A 22,378-nucleotide genomic window follows, 5' to 3' on the forward strand; every position below is an offset into this window, starting at 1 on the left:
ACATGCACAAAGATAGAATAAGTATTGATCCACTGAAGCACTGACCTTTCACAATTGCATGTCTGCACAGGCATGTCGTGATGTGCATGGAAAGGCATTGACCTAATACCATGTGTCATGTATTGATCTTGTATAACAAACTAGGGCAAATATAAACCCTTTGTTCAATATATTAGAAAATTCTATATATTGAATCAAACAAACCTATAATTCAATTTATACAAATCTGCTTTATTTTTGTGTTTTTTTTTAAAAAAAAATAAGAGAAGCACTACAACAACACATCTGTACTCCTCAGCCAGTCTCACAATACTAACTGATATGTAATACAAAAAGCTCTTGCATCATAATTTGTTGCACAACATAATGCAAAAGCTCTTGCATCATAATTTGTTGCACAATGCAAAAACTCTTGCATCATAATTTGTTGCATAATACAAAAGCTCTTGCATCATAATTTGTTGCATAACATGATGCAAGAGCTTAGTTTTAGGTGTGGGCAAAAAAAATATCAAGAGGGGCATATTTTTAACAAGCTTATGGACAACAATCTGACAGAAGTGCCTTTTGTAAGTGTGGACAAATCAATCTGAGGGGCTCATCATTTCACAGGAACTTCCCGAGGGCATTTTTACAAAAATCTTGGATTAGACGGAGTACCACACTTGAGCAAAAAGCTCATATGGGCATGTTGAGCAAGTTTTAAGTGTAGCCAAATCTGCCTGAGGGGGGTTCATCATTTCTCGGGTTTATATTATATACTTTTATACTACTGATGATTTTCAACCATTTGTTTCTCTGTCCCAACAGCCTGATGAGGAAGCCCATGCCGTGATTCTATCCACGTGTCCCTGCGAGAGAGATATTCACTACATAATCACCACCAACGGACATGTCACATACTGGAAGGAGCATAGGGTACCCGACGACAAGTCCGACGACCCACCGACCCAGCAAGTGGACGGAGCTGCCATCTGCAGAGTTAATCTGAGGTAAGTTTTTGTAAAGAAACAGTTCGAAGTTAATCTGAAAGCAACGTGCACTATTATGGAACTGGATTTACAGATTTCAGTGGTAGAAGTAGTGAAATTTACGTCACAAAATGGCGTAGGGATGTTTCACGTTTGGAGGAGTAGGAGTACCTTCATCATATCCGAATGTCCATAGTGCTGTCCGAATACATTTAGTTCTTCGTCTCCAGCATGCAGTGACTGTGGATGACCTCTAAAAATATTAATACCAAAGCTGTTGAGGTTTGCTTTTATAGATAAATATTTTAGTTTCAATCAAGTTTTGCAGTACAACCACAATCCCTCAATCAAATGTTAGTAAGAATGTTTTATAAACATTTCAAACATTTTAAAACTCACAGACTATCACAGATACTAGAAAACTGAAGAGAACCAATAGTATTTAAATTGTCACTTTCAGATTGAGAATACGTTAAAGGATGAATACAAAATAAGAGTTTAAGAAACATATTGGTACGTAAAAGAGCTATAAAAAGAAGTTAGTGCAGAAGGTGATATAAAACTGAACTGCACTCTATACTCATTCCCTGACATTATAATACAGACCATGACAGACTCGTAGAAATTTTGAGGTGTACGAGGTTCACCATCTCGCTGTTTCACAAATGTATTTAGGGTACAAATCTATAAAGTAGAATCGATTTGAAATCGATCATCGTTCACTGAATCAGGGGCGTAACGACGGTGGGTCCAGACCGCGAAAATCGAATTTCTCTGTACATTTAGTGTTGTTTTAGATGTAATTATATACAAGTCATAGCAATATTGCAGAAATTGGACTCCTATTTACAACATGAGTGGAATCTGAACAAAATTCGCAGCTCTTCTTGAACAAAACCTTTCACTACAATCACGCTTGCGAATTCATTGATTCATTTGTTTTATTTTACTTCGCTTTTTGTGCCACTTTTGGCTAATTTGCGAAGATGGGGATGAGTGATGACATGATGAAATTGATGAATGGACACTCACAAACATCCATGTTCAGGCCGGGATTCGAACCCGGGAGCACTGGTATCGTAGCGCGATGTGCTAATCACTGCGCCACAGGGGCCGGCCGCTTACGAATTGAGAGAATACCTAGATTTATAAAAAAATGGATAGCACTGTTGGTCCAACATTAGAATGAACTTCTTCCGTCTTACGGAAAATATCGTATCGTTCAAATTTAGTCTTCATTTAGTTAGTTTAGCACTGAAACGACCTATATCATAAGAAACAACCCCTTCCCTTTCTCTGCATTGACTGGGAGTTTCTTCAGCTTTAAAATGCGTCATCTTTTTTAGAGTATAATATTCATTCTACACGGATTTTTCAGTGAATATGTTAGCAAAAATTGTCCCCTTTGCCCCCTCCCGCCGCCCTCGTGCGCGCACCTATATTAAACACTTAACAGTCTATAAAATTTCAATATTCCGACATATTCAGGCCACAAACATGAACTTTCCTGAGTTGAACAAACAAGAAATTACCAATACCTTCGAGAGGAATTGATATACAGCGTGTTCCGCTTAAACGCACGAGATATAATTGATAATTTTAAGTGTAAATAATGGTTTATTAACACACCTTTTTACATACCTTGATGTAGAAACTCTCAGAGTTTAGTAAAATGGTCAATGCAACTCGGTCTGTGCGCCTTCAGTTGGCATGCAGACATCTAAACAGTATTCAAAACTCCCGCCAAGGGTCACGTGTCTATTGCTCTACTGAATAGTGGCCGGTTTGTTCCCGCATTACAGATTGGCGCGCATGCGCAAGCACGTGTATTCACTATTGGCGTATAAACTCTGAGAGTTTCTGTATCTTGTAAAATGAAAATCATAACAATATCTTCCTCTGTTCTTAAACGGTGAGAATTTATTTCTCGATCACTCTAAGCGGAACACGGTGCATATAGCTACATCTATGTGATATGTGTATATCCATATGATATTTATATATTCCATGAAACTGAATCTATCGGTTAATCAGAACCTACAAGAGGTACAATTATAAAAGTTAGTAAACTAAAAGGCTTACATAATACTGTCTTAGTAAAATAGCTAGAACCTTTAAGACATCAAAGTTAAGCACCAATAACATTATCGAATAAATCACTTTCCTGTTGACGAACACAGCCTAAGGTACACTTGCGATCGCTTTGTGGATATAAGCGTCCATGGCTCTTTGTAGAGAGGGTTAGTCAACTTTGTTAACTTAATCAACTTAGGCAAAAGTTCCAAGTCCCTTAGCCCCGCGATGGGAAAAGCCATTTTCCGGCTGTGTAAGTTTTCGTACACCCTTGAGAGAGGAGAGGGTGGTCTTTCAGAAGGGTGGGGGTTAAGAGCTTCTTTACTGGTTATACCCGGTGCATGGCAATGAGGATGAGCTACTTGCAGACTCAGAACATTACTTTTTCATTTATGAGATTCCTGTGTTCCACAAAGTGCTGTCGTTATAACGTGTCTTACATGCTGAACCTATTCCCAGTTCGAAGGGGAGAAGTTACTTATTTTAGTCTTGAAGATGGGCATAGTTAAAGAAATTAAGAGTATTTGAAGATAAAATCCTTAGAAACATATTAGGATCAAAATAGTATAAGGAAACAGGTGAGTGGAGAAGGTTACATAATTTAGAACTTCAAAATATATATTCCTGTCCAGATATTATAAGAATAATGAAATCAAGAAGACTTAATTGGGCAGGCCATGTATCACGAATGGGAAAGGAAAGTAGAATTTACAGGATTCTTGTTGGGAAACCTAATGGTAAGAGACCTGTAGGAAGGCCAAGACGAAGATGGAGGGATAACGTTGAGATGGACCTAAAGGAAATCGGTAAGAATGGAAAAGATTGGATTGATCTTGCCCAGGATAGGGGACAGATGGAAGGCTTGTGATGTTGCAGCCATAAACCTTCGGGTTTAAGAAGGCTAGAGAATAGCTAAGTAAGTAAGAAGATGTAACTAGTTTAGTTTTTAAGTTTTCTAATTTCGAACAAAGTAGCTATTACCTTGGAAGATCGATTGACTTTTTTTGTTACTTAGCTTTTCTGCTACTTGTGACTAATCGAGACGATGAGGATGAGAGATGATAAGATGGTTTATTGATTGATTTTTAATTTATGGAAACACACAGAAGACTAAATGCATCAAGTATTGTTTGATGAACTGAAGTGTATTAGGTTCAGAGTTTGATAAATATTTGTATATCTAAAATACATCATGTGATGCAAGTTAGTATTTATGTACCGACCTGTATTTTAATGCATGAATTGACGCGATTTTTTATGAACTTTCCTGGTTCTTTCTCAACGATGCACTTAAACATGCCGTATAGTTTGGCAGACTTAGTTACAGTTTTTGTCGGCAGATGGCAGAATGTGTTTTACATAAATTTTACTCATGTACAGCAACTTTTTTTTTTGTTTATATATCTTAGATAGGGAAGTGTTCTTGTACAGAATACATTCTCCATTAGTTTTGTAAATTTTCATGTTTTGAAACTGTTTCTTTTATATTCTACATTTTGCAGGCATATCTTATGTTTGTATTATAGCAAAAAGTATATATTAATAACCTTTTTCATTTCTGCTATTTATTTCAGGGTGTCTATCAAATTTATATAATGATTTTGGAGGGAGCTAAGAATAGTTCTCATATAACCAATATATCAAAATTGTATTTATAAACGTAATTACAATAACTGTTATACAGGGTGAGCGTAAAGTCTTTCCCTGATTATGAATATTTATATCTCAACTTCCACGGTAGATAGGCAAATAAAACATATGGCAATAAGTAGTGCAATACATCAAGTTTTTTTCCATTTCTTCGTTTTTTCTGATTCTTATTCTCATTCCCATATCATAGCCACCGCGTTCGCCAGACATAACCCCTCTTGACTTTTTTTATGGGGTTACGTTAAAAACACAGTGTTTAGTTCACCAGTTCCTGATTTGCAAACTCTTCAGACACTAATACGGGATGCTATAGAGACGGTGAAGGAAGAGGTGTTGGCAAAGACATGAAGAGAATTTGAGTATCGCCTAGACGTTCTTAGGGCAACAAAGGAAGCACATGTCGAAGTGTACTGAAGTGTACTGATAACAAAACATTATGAGTTAAGCTACCATTTCCAACAAATAGCATATCTGTATCCTGCATAGTTATTTAGCAATAGAAGTTTGTAATCAGGGAAAGACTTTATGCTCACCCTGTATAATGTAATCTGCAAACTAGATACCCCAGAATTTAGCATTATTCCTAATATTCCGAAAGGACTTAATAACAAAATTACTCCACTCACACCGTGATATTTCTTTTATGATTAACTTCATATTACATTTGGAACCAAATGTAAATTACAGCAATGATATTCAGGTAGAAATGTAGTAGAAATTCGATGTTTCGGAAGCGAAAAGTGAATTTTGTTTTTAAAAAATATCAAATTTAAATATATCGGGGTCATATATTAGATTCTTTTGGGCTCATATATTAGATTCTTTTGAAAGCTGTGACATTTTCCCATTTATTTATCGAATAATATATTCCCCCCAAAAGTACTACAATTATTTCTCTTAAAATTTTGCTTCAGGACGACCATAAACTTTCCACATCTAAATTTGGAAATTATTGTAAACGATTGCAGATAATTTTAACCTAATGTTAACAGTTGTCAAAAAAAAATCATATATTTTTCGTGAAGTGTACATCTTCATATTTAATCTTATTTTTGTTATTCCCTCGTAATTGTTATGCCATGTATAATAAGTATTTATCTGAAGCCAGAAACCAGAAATGGGCTTATTGCGTATGGAGTGGAGAGCTAATGTCATCAGGACATACTCATTTGTGTACTCTATTATGTCTGTTCTATTGTCTGACATTTCTTCTACATGCATAGTGCAACGCTGGTGAATAGATTTCGTGGATAAGTTCACATTCTACCGTCGTTAAGGCATCACGAAGAAAACAATCCATCTATCCAACTTATATATTTCTAATAACCTTGGTTATATGAGGAACGAAAGCCAAATCGTGATGTTATTGAATCTCGCAGCGTTTTTCTCAACGCTCGCTGTATAATTTTAAGAAATTTTGTTTCTGCGAAACACAAAGCACTTGCATGTAGCTTCTCTGAAATGAATGTAGTTCAATTTAACAACCAGCACAAAGACGTTTTCAACACTGTAAACGTAGCTATTGATAAAACACAATTCATGCTCCATAAAATCTCCACGATTAGCCGAAAAGTGGCAGAAAATCGACGTAAATAAAACAAATCAACCATTCTTGCTCTATAACATCGATAGAATAAATTTGCAAGCAGATACGGCTTTTCACCAAACACAAATTGCATAATTTTGACAGTAGTGGTGGTGGGGGAGTTCTGCAACCGAAAATGGGGCTCGGTGGGGCTCGCCTTAATGGATTTCTCTCGTAAGGCATGAGCCCCATTTTCTGGCAGTGTTGCCAGCTCCGCACTCGAAAAAATCACCAAGGTTTTTTTTTCGGTCTAACCTAGCCTAAAGCAAGGAGCTGGCAATCTTGCTTGAGGCTCGCCTTAATGGTTTGCTCTTGTAAGGCATAAGCTCTATTTTCTCGCAGTGTTGCCAGCTGCTTACTCGAAAAAATCACCAAGGTTTTTTTTGGGTCTAACCTAGCCTAAAGCAAGGAGCTGGCAATCTTGCTTGAGGCTCGCCTTAATAGTTTGCTCTTGTAAGGCATAAGCTCTATTTTCTCGCAGTGTTGCCAATATTTTACTCGAAAAAATCACCAAGGTTTTTTTTCTTGGTCTAACCTAACCTAAAACAAGGAGCTGGCAACCTTGCTTGAGGCTTGCCTTACAGTGCATAAAACAAGGAGCTGGCAACCTTGCTTGAGGCTTGCCTTACAGTGCATAAAGCAAGGTTGCCAACCTACTGGTATTTTTGCCATAGCCTTTTACAAAAAAAGAGAGAGAGAGAGGGAAGAGTTAAACAACCGACAGTGTTGCTAACATCTTACTCGAAAAAAATCACCAAGGGTTTTTTTCTTGGTCTAACCTAACCTAAAGCAAGAAGCTGGCAATTTTGCTTGAGGCTTGCCTTACAGTACATAAAGCAAGGTTGGTAACCTACTGGTATTTTTGCCATGGTTTTTTACAAAAAAGAGAGAGGAGAGAGAGAGGGGGAAGGGTTAAACAACCGACAGCCTACCTACAGCTTTTTTTTTTCTTGGTCTAACCTAACCTAAAGCAAGGAGCTGGCAACCTTACTTAAGACTTGCCTTACAGTGCATAAAGCAAGGTTGCCAACCTACTGGTACTTTTGCCATAATTTTTTTACAAAAAAAAAGAGAGAGAAGAGAGAGAGGGAATTGTTAAACAACCGACAGCTGCCAACACTCACCTACAGCTTTTTTTTTTCTTGGTCTAACCTAACCTAAAGCAAGGAGCTGGCAACTTTGCTTGAGGCTTATCTTACAGTGCATAAAGCAATTTTTGCCAACCTACACACACTGGGCAAGAAGAGCCGGCACTGCCGTAAAAAAGAGAGATGGGTGGATGGCAACACAGTATGTGTGTGTGTGTGTGTGTATAATATGTAGCATTATTAACTGGAGAGTGTTGGCAAACCACCTGCAACTAAAAAAAATAGAGATGCCAACGTTACTGTAAGATGAAGAGAGAGAGAGACCTATAGCTGGCAACAGTGGTGAGCGAATGCATCTTATCGTAATTTTCCAACTCCGGCAATGTTTGTATATCGTGATTTTTTGTAAACCTCTCTCGGGGGGACGATATACCACACATGCGCACGCGCGTGCTTTTTATTATTTCCGTATTGTGACGCAAACAAACAAATAATAATTGTTATTTTTTAGGATATCTGCCCCCCTATAACCTCGCCAGGGTGCGTGGTGCCCAACCAAAAAAGTAAAGGTTTTCCCGTACGGCTTTTGAACGTAAAATTGATTGACGTGGGGGCGAATTTCTTCGGGGGTGTTCTGTTTGGTGTTTATTTTGAGCAGTTTGCCCGGCGGCAAAGTTTTATTGTTTTTAAATTTTTTGATTTTTTTTACGCAAGGCCATAATCTTACGTATGCACGTGATATTAAACGTGTCCTATGAGAAATACACCTGAAGATCAGCTTCCGTGCAGCCGGTGTGGGATTCGTGACGCCGCGATAAACATCAACTTCCGTGCCGGGTGGGAAACACAAACATCGCTTGTTCTGCAACGCTTTGCTGAAATAGTAATGCGAGAGATGCAAGTTGAGTTTGTGCAGAAAGGTTGAAACGTATTGTCACGATTAGTCGAACATGTCACGAAAGGCAAAATAAAAAAAATAACTCCCAAATTCAAAATCGACCAAACAAGAGATAGTGAAAAAAAAAACATGGAACCTTACAACATCCATTGAATAATCGACATTTTGCTGAAATGTCTCAGGCGTTCGCTGGATGATCATGAAAAATTACATTTCTAAAATTGCAGGGAGAAGAAATGATAATCTAGAAGTCTCGATTGTGATAACAGAAGAGATGGACGCGACGAGAAAACGAAAAAGAAGAACATAAGAAGATTAATCGATGCGGACAAGATAAACGATGATCTAATCAATAACATTACAGCATTAAGTGCCATGCATTCTTTCCTCGTTCGTAATAAAATTTAACAAATTATAAAAAGGATAGCAATCCAACTTGTCATTTGACCTCCTTAGTGAAGCATGTTATAAAAAATATATATATATTGAAAGTTTCCAGTTCGTTTCATTTCGCGATTCATCCTCATAGCCGCGATAAACTTAGGAGGCACAGGCTTGTATAAATTCCATCTTTCGTTCGGAGGGACAAGGTAAACCGAGCACCTAACCAACCATTCAATGATAATAATATTCATGAATTTTTGTTTTGAATTGAGAAAGTAAAAAAATGATCACCTCCTTTAAATATCACATCTACTCTAAAGCATTTATTCGCTGTTCATATTTTCCGTCCTTGAATTCGAATGTGTGTTTTGTCTAACAATTGATTAAATTAAGTACCGAACATTATCGAAAAGCAATTCTGAAAACATTATACTGAAATATTAACATTATAATAAGTGTCCTTCCATAGCCGTTTCAGTCTTCAAACTGCTTCCAACACTGCTTCTGCATACTTTTCAATAAAATCAATTTACCGTACGCCCTGGCCCTTTGCAGATTAACAAAAAATCGTCTAAAGTTTGAAGTTGTGACCCTTCTCTATACCGTTGCAAGCTTTTTTGTGGTTATTCAAAGTACCTCATTTTCACATATTCAAATACACACCAGTGAAGGGAGTTCATGTCTCATTAGTGATTTTAAATTTGTATTTTTTGGGACCATGCACACACTTCCTAACATTGTTGCTTTGTAGTCGATGAGTTGTGCGGGTACAGATGTGAAGTAGTTAATAAGACCCCTTCTTTCCGACATAGTTGTTGTTTTGTTACTAGAAAATTGTTATGATTACAGTACACCTGTATCAGTATAGAATAACATAGTGCCATTTTCTGTTTCTGTTGCCAGCAAAAGCAAATCTGCAGGTCACAGGTTCGAGAAACAAGACATTTTTTAAAAATTCTCCTGCGCATAATATGGACCACCTATAGCGATGATATAATATAGATCGTATTAACAAATATACTTCAAAGTTATGTAATAAGATTTTGGTTTAGTATTTAATCACAGCAGCAAAACAAAACTCTCCATTCGCTTCACAACAGAAGTTAAGTGCATTTTGCATACATGAAGAAGCAGAAATTTACGCCCCGAGGTGTGCTGTTGGAAGACTATACAATAAGACGCGGCACCTCATTCTTTACAATAATAAGTAAGCAGTGGAGTAAAAAATCCTCTGTTTTATTTTGATGTGAAGAAAAGTTTTAGTCCATGCATTGATCTGATCCCCCTTGTCCAAAATAATAATAATAATAATAATAATAATAATAATAATAATAAGCTCCGGTCTCATCTGGAGATTGCAACACTGATATGTCCGTCTATTCAGAAAAAAAACAAAAGTTTTAACATCCATGGACAATACCGTACAGCAGCTGTTGAGTCCCCCATATGTAAAGTTTCTTTTTTTTCCTCGTTAGCTGAACGCGAAGATGAGGATTGGAAGATGCTCGAGACTCCCCGTTCATTCGGGTATAACATCTTTCCTTTCTAACACTCCATTTTTTTTCTGTAAGAGGGGGCATTTCTTTAGATACCAGGAGCACCTGTCTGATGTGACCGCTCTCTGTTTCCAACTTCGCCACTGGACCGTTAACAAAAGCCAATTTCTACGCAATTCATAACCGTTGGTTGATATGTAAATATATTCAGCAATACTGAAAACTCACAGACGTGATGATGATTCAAGCAGATCACGATACAGCCGTATGCATGTAAAACTATTTTCGTCACACACAGGCAAAAAGGTAAAAAGTAACATTTCTCTCCTTCCACCGCTTTTAGCCATCTTCAAATAAAGTAGCGTCCAGTATCCTTCTAGATAGGAGGTGAAACATGACTAGCGAAAGTAATAAAATCGAAGTGTGAATTATTTTGTTATGATCTCCCTCCCTTCTTCGCATGCATGTTTCATATCACGCTCGCTGACATTGAAATAAGCAAAAACAATTGCAAGACAGCACAGGTTATAACCCATCGTAACTAGGTCTGTTTTTTTTTTAAAAAAAAAATAATAATCGTCAGTCCATATGACAATGCTTTTGTGACGTGCACGCCCTTTTTTTGGTTGGTGTCCGTGATGAAATTTTTTATCATTGATAGGCCGGGGACTGAGCTTCTAACTTTCCACATTTACAAACAATATCGTTTACAATAATACCTTCGCTAGAAAGCACAGTACAATAAATATCCTTTTTTATATATAAATATTTTAAGTTATGCAATAACTTTGGACAGCAGCTAATTATCATGGCGTTATATTCGCGTCCATGTCTGAAACTAGTCTTTATACACACAGCCAACTCACTCATGCAATATAATATCTGATGTAATATAATACAAACAGCTGTGGAAGGTTGTCGACTCTTCGCGAAACAGGGCGTACACGTCAGAGTTGTGCAGAAGATAGGGTCGACCCCCTTGTCGATTTTGGTGATGTAGAGTACGTATACGAAATTTGGAGGTCAAGGGTGGGCCAATTGTCAATTTTTTTTCGATAGGATCATCGTAGAGACATGCGTTAGCATTGGCTCCTAACAAAATAAACATAGGTTATCATAGTTGACCGCTCTCTGTCGAAAATTTTCCAAGTCCAGCGTTAAAAAATGCAAATAACTCGAAAACGGTGAGAGATTGCGCGAAAATAAATCGAAAAATCTCCCCAAACACCACCCCTTGTCGATTTTGGGGATGTAGCGTATGTATGTCAAAGTTTGGTGGTCCTGAGTTCAATGGCAAGGGATGTTTGCACACACCCTCCCAAAACTTTTAATCACTCGTAACTTCCGAACATGCAGCCGTAGAGAGGTCTGGGGTTTAGTGTGTTGGTCGAGTCTCGGTATCCTCTGTCCTCCCATACCAAAAATTTAGTATAGGTCATCATCATAGAACCAAATTTTCATCAATCGAAAAGAATATCCAAGTCCTGCACAGCCCGTTTACGTTTGTCGCGACTATCTTGAATTAACTAAGCGAGTCCAGATAGCGTTGGCGTTATTCTACCTTCAGTTTCTTCACAGTAACATCAATTCATATTAACAACATGCATCTCATTTACAACAGAGCAATTTAATATCCTCGTCTAGTACGCTGCACTTCTTTGACACTAGATGCAGTGCAGGTGTATCCCGGTGTCAGGCTGGTGAAAGAAAATAACGTTCAACCAAGTAGACGAATAGCGGTGTTCAAGTTCAGAAGATTCAACAAATACCTGTCTGCTGCTTTAAACGTTCATTTGATTAGTTAACCACTCACCACGTGGTCATACACCACACCACATATTACACCTCTCCAAGACGTGGTGCAGACACCAAATACACTACGTGATACCCAAAATCAACAAGGTAGGTTGCACCGTGTAACCAACTAGACGCGTGAGTGCAGTCAAAAAGTACAGCGAACTAGACAGAACTATTGAATCAAAGTGATCACGTGGCATTCTCTTTGAATCTGACTTCACCCACCCCTGTTTTTTTTTAATCCTTAATCGCGACAATAATTGACCGACTTTTTAAGTTTACTCTATGCACAGATAGGTTAATCGGGGGACTGGGCGTACAGTTTAAAATAGAATCAGAATCCAGTAGGTATCGAACCCGGGACCCTTTGATTACAACGTGACGACTTATCGACAAGAGGAGATATTTTTTTTGGTGACGTAGAGTACGCGTAGAGAGGTCGGGTTTAGTGTGTCGGTCGAATCTCGGTGTCCTCTGTCCTCCCATACCAAAATAAACATAGGTCGTCATAGAACCAATTTTTTTCGTCAATCGAAAATTTTCCAAGTCCACAGCATTAAATTGCAAATATATCTCGAATTTTTGATAAACAGAGGTATCCCATAGGATTTTTTAAGAAAAAAAAAACACGTAAAACTCTACAGAGGTATGTAGTTATCTAACCGCGGCCGTTAGAACCTTTACTTTTTTTTTGGTTGGGCACCACGCACTCCTGGCGAGGTTATAGAGGCCAGGTATCCTAAAAAAAACAACAATTATTATTTGTTTGTTTGCATCACAATACAGAAATAATAAAAAACAGGCGCACGCGTGTGGCACATCATTCCCCCGAGAGAGGTTTACAAAAGTTACAATATATAAACATTTGGTCCCCCGGGGACTTGGAAAATTACGATAAGGTGCATTCGCTCACCATTGTTGCCAGCTATAGGTCTCTCTCTCTTCATCTTACAGCAACGTTGGCATCTCTATTTTTTTAGTTGCAGGTGGTTTGCCAACACTCTCTAGTTAATAATGCTACATATTATACACACACACGCACACACATACTGTGTTGCCATCCACCCATCTCTCTCTTTTACGGCAGTGCGTGTTTGTTGCCGGCTCTCCTTGTTTAGTGTGTGTAGGTTGGCAAAAATTGCTTTATGCACTGTAAGGCAAGCCTCAAGCAAAATTGCCAGCTCCTTGCTTTAGGTTAGGTTAGACCAAGAAAAAAAAGCTGTAGGTAGGCTGTCAGTTGTTTAACTCTTCCCTTTTTCTCTTTCTCCTCTCTCTTTTTTGTAAAAAGCTATGGCAAAAATACCAGTAGGTTGGCAACCTTGCTTTATGCACTGTAAGGTAAGCCTCAAGCAAAGTTGCCAGCTCCTTGCTTTAGGCTAGGTTAGACCAAGAAAAAAACCTTGGTGATTTTTTCGAGTAAAATATTGGCAACACTGCAAGAAAATAGGGCTTATGCCTTACAAAAACAAACCATTAAGACATGCCCCACCAAGCCCCACTTTCGGTTTGTGAACTCTCTATTTGGGTCTACTTCAACCTGGGAGAGAAGATAATGCCCGAGGGCGAAACCGTGCAGACGCTCTACAAGAAAAACAAGATAGACGATCTGTTGCAGTACAACATCCAGGATTCGATGCTTGTGAGAGACGTGTGTTTCTGAAAAACAGACTAGTGCAAACAATCGTCTCAACATGCTGCCAGAGCGTGTTGCGCGCAGACCAGGTTCGAGGGCACAAACTCAACTTGCATCTCTCGCATTACTATTTCAGCAAAGCGTTGCAGAACAAGCGATGTTTGTGTTTCCCACCCGGCACGGAAGTTGATGTTTATCGCGGCGTCACGAATCCCACACCGGCTGCACGGAAGCTGATCTTCACGTGTATTTCTCATAGGACACGTTTAATATCACGTGCATACGTAAGATTATGGCCTTGCGTAAAAAAATCAAAAAATTTAAAAACAATAAAACTTTGCCGCCGGGCAAACTGCTCAAAATAAACACCAAACAGAACACCCCCGAAGAAATTCGCCCCCACGTCAATCAATTTTACGTTCAAAAGCCGTACGGGAAAACCTTTACTTTTTTGGTTGGGCACCACGCACCCTGGCGAGGTTATAGGGGGGCAGATATCCTAAAAAATAACAATTATTATTTGTTTGTTTGCGTCACAATACGGAAATAATAAAAAGCACGCGCGTGCGCATGTGTGGTATATCGTCCCCCCGAGAGAGGTTTACAAAAATCACGATATACAAACATTGCCGGAGTTGGAAAATTACGATAAGATGCATTCGCTCACCACTGTTGCCAGCTATAGGTCTCTCTCTCTCTTCATCTTACAGTAACGTTGGCATCTCTATTTTTTTTAGTTGCAGGTGGTTTGCCAACACTCTCCAGTTAATAATGCTACATATTATACACACACACACACACACATACTGTGTTGCCATCCACCCATCTCTCTTTTTTACGGCAGTGCCGGCTCTTCTTGCCCAGTGTGTGTAGGTTGCCAAAAATTGCTTTATGCACTGTAAGATAAGCCTCAAGCAAAGTTGCCAGCTCCTTGCTTTAGGTTAGGTTAGACCAAGAAAAAAAAAAAGCTGTAGGTGAGTGTTGGCAGCTGTCGGTTGTTTAACTCTTCCCTCTCTCTCTTCTCTCTCTTTTTTTTTGTAAAAAAATTATGGCAAAAGTACCAGTAGGTTGGCAACCTTGCTTTATGCACTGTAAGGCAAGTCTTAAGTAAGGTTGCCAGCTCCTTGCTTTAGGTTAGGTTAGACCAAGAAAAAAAAAAGCTGTAGGTAGGCTGTCGGTTGTTTAACCCTTCCCCCTCTCTCTCTCCTCTCTCTTTTTTGTAAAAAACCATGGCAAAAATACCAGTAGGTTACCAACCTTGCTTTATGTACTGTAAGGCAAGCCTCAAGCAAAATTGCCAGCTTCTTGCTTTAGGTTAGGTTAGACCAAGAAAAAAACCCTTGGTGATTTTTTCGAGTAAGATGTTAGCAACACTGTCGGTTGTTTAACTCTTCCCTCTCTCTCTCTCTTTTTTTGTAAAAGGCTATGGCAAAAATACCAGTAGGTTGGCAACCTTGCTTTATGCACTGTAAGGCAAGCCTCAAGCAAGGTTGCCAGCTCCTTGTTTTATGCACTGTAAGGCAAGCCTCAAGCAAGGTTGCCAGCTCCTTGTTTTAGGTTAGGTTAGACCAAGAAAAAAAACCTTGGTGATTTTTTCGAGTAAAATATTGGCAACACTGCGAGAAAATAGAGCTTATGCCTTACAAGAGCAAACCATTAAGGCGAGCCTCAAGCAAGATTGCCAGCTCCTTGCTTTAGGCTAGGTTAGACCGAAAAAAAAACCTTGGTGATTTTTTCGAGTGAGGAGCTGGCAACACTGCCAGAAAATGGGGCTCATGCCTTACGAGAGAAATCCATTAAGGCGAGCCCCACCGAGCCCCATTTTCGGTTGCAGAACTCCCCCACCACCACTAATTTTGACTACATGTTCACAATGATGTATTACTGTAATCTCAAGAGAAAATTCGCCAAGTCCCTCGACATACTGCGTCTACCTTTTATACCAGTCTCAGTTACCCGAGTGTGCAGATCTAAGAAAACAACCTAAAAAAGGTTTCAGAGGTCAAAATTAACATTGCTAGTACACACACACACACACACACACACACACACACACACACAGGGCTGCCCACAGGGGGGATTATAGCGCAGGTTGCACCATCGAAATTTGGGGGTGGGTGATTTTTTCTTAAAATAATATAAAATGTAACATTTATATCTTTTTCCAACATAATCGGGACTGCACGTACAGTTTAAAGTGGTATTCGAAACACTATGTGTCTCCACCGGGTATCGAACCCGGGACCCCTAGATTTCAGGGGAGGCCCTGAAAAGAAAGTGTTTAAGGTATTATCGAACGGGGGTGGAGAAATATCCAACTCTTACATATTAGGTCTTAATTGACACGTGGGTTCTGGGGGATTCTGAATTAAACTTTGGGGGGGGGGGCAGTATTCAACTCTAGGTATTTTACTTAGAGAGGGATTGAGCATTACATTGAGGGGGTATCCAATTCTTGTGTATTATTATTGTCTTAGATTGTTGCGCAAATTCTGCTGTGGAAACTGAGAATTATTTTTTTGGAGGAGGCAATATCCACTCTTCAATATCAACAGTAAGTCTAAAATTGGTATGGAAATTTTGGTGGTAGGATTGAGTATGAAATTTAAAGGGGGGAGATAGAAAGCTCATAATAGAGTGTTAAATCTTAGAGTGTCAAGGAATTTTTGTTGTGGAGAGAGAGTTCGAACATTACATTTTGGAGTCTGCATTTAGCGATATGGTCTCCACACATTTTCGACCCCGAACGTACCAAAGGAGAAGCTGGAAAAGAGTAAATATCTCGGGATCCTAAGAAAGTATTGATACACAATTAAATTAATATTCTTGAAAGCCTGCAAAGAAATGAATGTAAAAATTTTCTTGCTAGGATGCGTGTTTGGTGCTTTAATGAGGTGAGTGTGAAGTTTTTATACTATAGCTGCATTACAAGTCGAGCGATATTCTCGATTATGATGAATGATTTTAGGGGTAGTCATGAGTGATGGGCACCCCTGTTTAGGGACGAGGGGCAGATCAAGTATAGTGTGAGTAAAGCTAAGAAGAAAGTTACTTTCGGTAGACACGCTGTCGTAATGAAATACTTTGTGGGGATTACGATATGGTTTGAAAGCGTGAATGATATGATCTGGGGGGGACGCATGACATGATTTTTTTTGGGGGGATGGGCCATTGGCCTTGGGGGGTATGGGAACCCTTGCGCGCACACACACACACACATGCATAGCAATTTAGTGCCATAAAATGCCATTACATCTACTTACATCAATGGATGTGTACTTATCATTTAATACATTTAAATGTTTGCTTGAGGCATCAGATTTTATGTAGTCCTGCATGCTTTTCTATGCCTATAGGACCGATAGGCATTATGTATAAAATTATAAAGTGATTGGCAATTAAGTTTAGCACATTCATGATCAATCTGTAGCTGGAAGTACTTAATTTGTTATTCAAAGGGGCAATTCCACTTTGTCACTGGAATTATTTTGTGTTATTTGTTATTATTTGAGCTTATTCCTTGAGAACTTGAGATATGTTAGACTGTTAAATATTGTTGTTAGAGTTTGTAATTTCCGCTAATTGAAGCAAAAACTAGAGTAATATTATGAATTTGATTAATTTTAGAAATTATCTTTCTTTCAACTACATTTGCAGTTTCACTGTGCAGTCAATAATGGCACCTGTGAGCCACCTGCTGGTGTACTACATCACTGAAGACGGGGAACCAATCAGCGATGTTATCAGCTTCGAAGTTAAATTGCTTCTGAAACAGGTGAGAGATCAAATCCTAGAAAGTTTCCCAATATTTTTTCTTCTAATCTAATCACTTTTCGCTCTATTGGAAGACCTGTACCCTCATTTTGGTTCCCTGCCCCTTTCTGCATACTCCAAAACGTGGACCAAGTAGGCATGTCACCTAAGGATATGTGTTAAAGGTTAACTAAACTGTTAAAATGTTTCGGGAAATGTGTCAATTTAGAGAGTAAATGGAGTTTTAAGCACAGCTGGTCACTATGCAGGGACGAATTTTAAAAAGAGTATTGTACAATTTCTCATGTATGGTGGAAATGAGCTAGGGCAAAGTAAAGAAAGAATTACATAGCATAAGGCCCTGGTAAATCTGGGAAGAGTGAGAAATGGGGAGAATTGTCATGCGTGGTACACTGAAAGATATTAGCAAACACAAAAAGTTGTAGAATGTGGCGAAAAAGTATGTTGTTGTGCAAATAATATTTGTATAATCCTTCTCTCTTTCAGAATACTTTTCAAGCGTTTTACTAAACCATTGTATACATATGGTGAATATGATAAATATATGTTTTTTAAAGGTTTGTTAAGACTTTCTCGTCAATAGTTATTATACCCGGTGATTCAAAAGTATCTTGACATTTTAATCAAAATGCATTTTATTCACAAAATGGACAATATTGTTGAAAAGTATATTTCAATGTTGTGGCGCTGTAGCACCCAGCTCATTTGCGTAGACCGGAACACATGCTCCAACAGCTCCCCTGTTGCTGCAGCTATTCGCTGTGTCAGTTGCTCCATGGTATTGATCTTTACTTGGTATAGCTTAGACTTCATGAAACCACAGACAAGAAAGTCTAGGGGAGTCAGGTCTGAGAGCGAGCCGTCCAAAGTCTTGGTGAGCCCCTGCCGCTCCACTTATCGGGGAAGGTGTCAGCGAGGTAGTCCCGAACGATTCTGGCGAAATGGGGCGGTGCACCATTTTGCTGGAAAATAACAGTGTATTTTATCCCATCCTGAACCCCATTCTTAGCTATGTAAGGATAATGTTGCGAGACTTTTGAGTCACCCTGTATGTAGAAAGCGCGATGGTCCACTAGAAAGGGCGTTTGACTGTCATTCGGCAGACCTGTATTCAATCCAGAGGATAGGTGACCTTACCGTCACAACCCCTATGATCCTCCATGGTACAGGGGAATATTTCATCTTGTTTATTATAAATATGTCGTATTTTCTACTAAATTTCGCTTTGAGTAAAATATGTTTTGTGGTATCTTGTTTTGAATAGTATCGACTGCAGGATAAACCAAAATATTATTTCAAGGTGGTCCTCAAGGGCCAAGAGCTCCCTTGTCGTAAGGGCCAGTACGCCCCTGGTCATAATATGCAAACATGAGATAAATAAATTAAATGCAGGTCTTTGAACTTCTTCAATACTAACACGCTGTAGGCTTTCATGCCGGACGTAAAGACGCATAAAATAGCTCCCCTTAAAGGTACTTCTGTGTAATTTAAATTCACATGCCTCTCCCTCCTATTCCCCAATGACCGTACCCAGACTAAATTCATTAACAACCCTCTTCCTCTTTACCGGCGAAGCTACTCACATATTCCCCCCTTAATCCTTTAGAGAATCACGTTTTCCTATCTGCATGTTATGCATTCATGGTTTATTTGTCCCTTTAATGAGCGTGAAACAAGTGCGTAGATTCCCTGCGGTGCAAGGGGAGACTTTGAAGCATTCATTTTCTTTTCACGTGGTTTTTAAAATGACACGATCGGGCTTTAAGGGGCGTCGTCCCTTCTAGCGTTTCTGTAAATGCTCGCTAGATGTCCGTAGTGCAGCGAGAGAGCTGCAACGTAGCTCGGAAGTTCAGAGGGAGATCAGAACTCTCTCCCTTGGGCACGTTTGTTGCACATTCATAAAAAAGTACAACATTTCTTTTAAAATTGTTTTCTTTCCTTCCTTACCAAATCTCTAAATGCATAACTGTTTCTGCACTATACGGAATATCTTCTTACTTCGTGAAACATGAACAAGAGAAAGCAACGCCATTTAGAAATTACAAATTTGAAATTGTACATTGTTTTGTAAAATAGTCGTCTCATTTGATGGTACATCTATTTACATTAAGTTTCGTATCCTAACATCTGAAAGGTGTCACGCCGAGAATCAAACCAGAAGTATGGGGTACCAGGTGGGAGGCCAAATAAGATGTTTATTTACTATTTTTGTACCAAGTTGCACATTTGCTGTCACTATGCTATTTAGTAGAGGCCCAGTAAGAAAGCTGAAAAACTTTTTCTTATACCACATACGTTTTACGTTCTTTGTGTGCGAGTGTTAATATCTCACCTTGGATATTTACCATATATTTAAATTATAGACGACTCTTTCTCTTAATGTTTTTGCGGTTCCTCGCTAATCATTAAATCTTTTTTGTCATTGTTTTTCTCGTAAATCATTCATCTGGTAATAATGCCAAGTTTGAATGAAGCTGGTCATTTTATGACTTCATCCATGCTAATTATATAGTAACATCGATGACACACGTGCTTTCTGGAATTAACATAGATTTAAATTGAAATATATACTTTAAACAAGCCCATGTAGTCGTTTTATGTATTTCGTCTTTTCGATATATCTACAATTACATTCTTCATTCCCTAAAGTCTACCAGCTGGCGTGGTGCTAACGTCGTTGCTCTTTAATCAAAGGGTCCCGGGCTCGATACTCGGTGGAGGCACATTGCACAGTGGTTCGGATACCACTTTAAACTGTAGGTCCAGTCCCGTTTAGCCTGTCTGTGCATAAAGTCAACTTAAAACAACAATTCATACTGAACATTCCCTTATCGTTTTCACAAAGGCTCGTTTTACAGTCAGTTTGGCTCTTAATTTACCCCATTAGAACTCGCACGATGGAAAATTCTGGATAAATATCTGATTTCTGTGGCATTCGTTCTTGCAAACTCTATGTAAATATAGGATCTTTCAAATAAACTGCCCCGATAACAAAAATTTATAATTAATTTTATTTTCATCCCACAGACAAAATAACTACAGTTGTCGAAAGAGCATAGTTGAAAATGTATTACTTTCATCCACCATGTCTGTTCAACACTTCCCGTGTTCGAATAACATGTTCTCAAAAGCTGGACTGAGTTTCATAGTTGACGGTTGCAGCACATTGCTCAATCTTCAGTCCCAGTTTTCCTGGTGTCCTTGTCGCTTGTGACTTCAATTGAAAATAAGCTTCGTCACTACACCAAAGGTTGTCCAGCATATCGGATTGCTGTTCGATCAAGCAGGATTTTTTTTTAAGATGAGCTAGCGTTTTGTTTCGCAACGTTTGTCAATGCATGACGCTCCTAAATGTTATAGGGAAATGTGTAAATCTTGTGGCAAATACCCCACCGACGTGTCAGTCTCAACTGATAAATCACCATAAAGCATTCTTTCGTTTAATGTTGACGACAGCTTGACGCACTTCTGCAACACGAGTCTGGGTTCTGACTGTTGGTTGCATAAGATGATTAAGGTGACCTTGAAAATTGCCTGTCTCCTTAAAGTGTTTCACAAATCTCCTAATTGATTTTGGATCTGGTGCCCATGCACTATTTACGTGTCGGAACTTTCGTTGGACTGTGATTGCTACCTTGGACTCAATAAACCAGGCGATGACATTCTTTTTCTGTTCAGCAGGAAACTTACAGTCCACCATTGTTGCGTTTTCTTGATGGCGTCAGAAAAAAGACACTTGTTAAAAAAAATTTGAACTATGCTCTTTCCACAACTGCATTTGTTTTTCCCTGTAGGATGAAATTTAAATTAATTATATTTTTTTGTTTCATTGGAAAGACTCGGTATGAATGTATTAGTATCAATTAATTTTTATTTTAAAACTGTTATTGTTGATAGCCTTTAATGTTTGGAAAATTCGTCTAGAACCTAGATTTATTCTTGAATTTGATCTTGGTCGTGTATTTGCTTCTCTGGGTACAGGCATGAACATTTACAAGGTCATTGACTTCCAATGTTTTCGTTACGATCCATAAATACTATGGCTGAGCCGATACCACTTCGGACCGATAATGAAGCCGATACTCTCAACAATACCCACCGATAACGATACCGATACTTGTAAAATTCGATTTTAAAATGAGAAAGGCAAGTCATTTAATGTCATCACGTCACATTCCTTTGATGACATTAAATAACTTCAAAATTATTATCATGTAGCCTTATAACATTTTAAAATGTTCTGTGATATTTGGTAATTTATTTTATGTGAACTTCTCTGTACACCCAGAGGATGTAAAGAAAGCGGATTTCGAAATGTTGCAGGAGTTTTGAACGTGTTGCAGTTACAAAAACAAACAAAAAACACAAAAAAAAAAACTGTGGATTGTGTCTCTTCTTCAGTTTCATTCCCATCTTCACACAAGTGGAGACGATTAGAGGGACAAGGGGGGCATTGCCCCCCACTTTTCGTCGCTTTCCCCCTGCACTATGCTAAACCTTATCTGCAAAGGGAAATATAGCGTCATTGCCCTCCCCTCAGTTTTGGCACCTTGCCCCCCCCCCCCGGTTTTGGAACCCAATCGCCGCCACTGCTTCACACTATTCATTCTTACCAATTGGGTTAACCTGGAAAGGGAGAGAAGCAACGTAAAAATATAATCATATACAATTATTAAAATTACGCCTATTTATGGTACGCTATCCTTCATTCTCTGCAATTTGCAATAAAAATAAGACACTACGATATCGCCCAATACCATCAGTCACAAAGGCACACGGATGAGGTCAAGAAGAAATTGTTGAATCCACAACCCTTCCTCCCTCGCTGGAATGCAGATCAATCAAAACGAATTTCACAGCGACCGTCACCAGTCTTTGCCAAGAACTCCACAATCATCTAGCCCGGAACTATCCATCTGTCTTACCCCGTGAGTTTGCGAGCAGGATTTGAAAATGAATTTATTTTATTTCCATGCAGCCTTTACCAGGTAGTTACGTGCCTTTCAGAAGTTTGGACACAGCTTTCCCT

General features: G+C 38.7%; 1 protein-coding gene across 2 annotated transcripts in view; it reads left to right on the forward strand.

Moving 5' to 3' along the window:
- LOC145992043 (C3 and PZP-like alpha-2-macroglobulin domain-containing protein 8) overlaps window positions 1–22,378 on the forward strand; it is a 911,691-nt gene that overhangs the window by 749,886 nt on the left and 139,427 nt on the right. For both annotated transcript variants that reach the window (XM_083128164.1, XM_083128165.1), the window contains 2 exons: window positions 811–992; window positions 17,233–17,350. In XM_083128164.1, coding sequence (XP_082984290.1) covers window positions 811–992; window positions 17,233–17,350 — 300 coding nt within the window. The remainder of the gene's footprint in view (window positions 1–810; window positions 993–17,232; window positions 17,351–22,378) is intronic.

This window comes from Lepisma saccharinum, chromosome 9 (assembly GCF_977018435.1).
Source record: "Lepisma saccharinum chromosome 9, izLepSacc3.1, whole genome shotgun sequence".
NCBI classification, from domain to species: Eukaryota; Metazoa; Arthropoda; class Insecta; order Zygentoma; family Lepismatidae; genus Lepisma; species Lepisma saccharinum.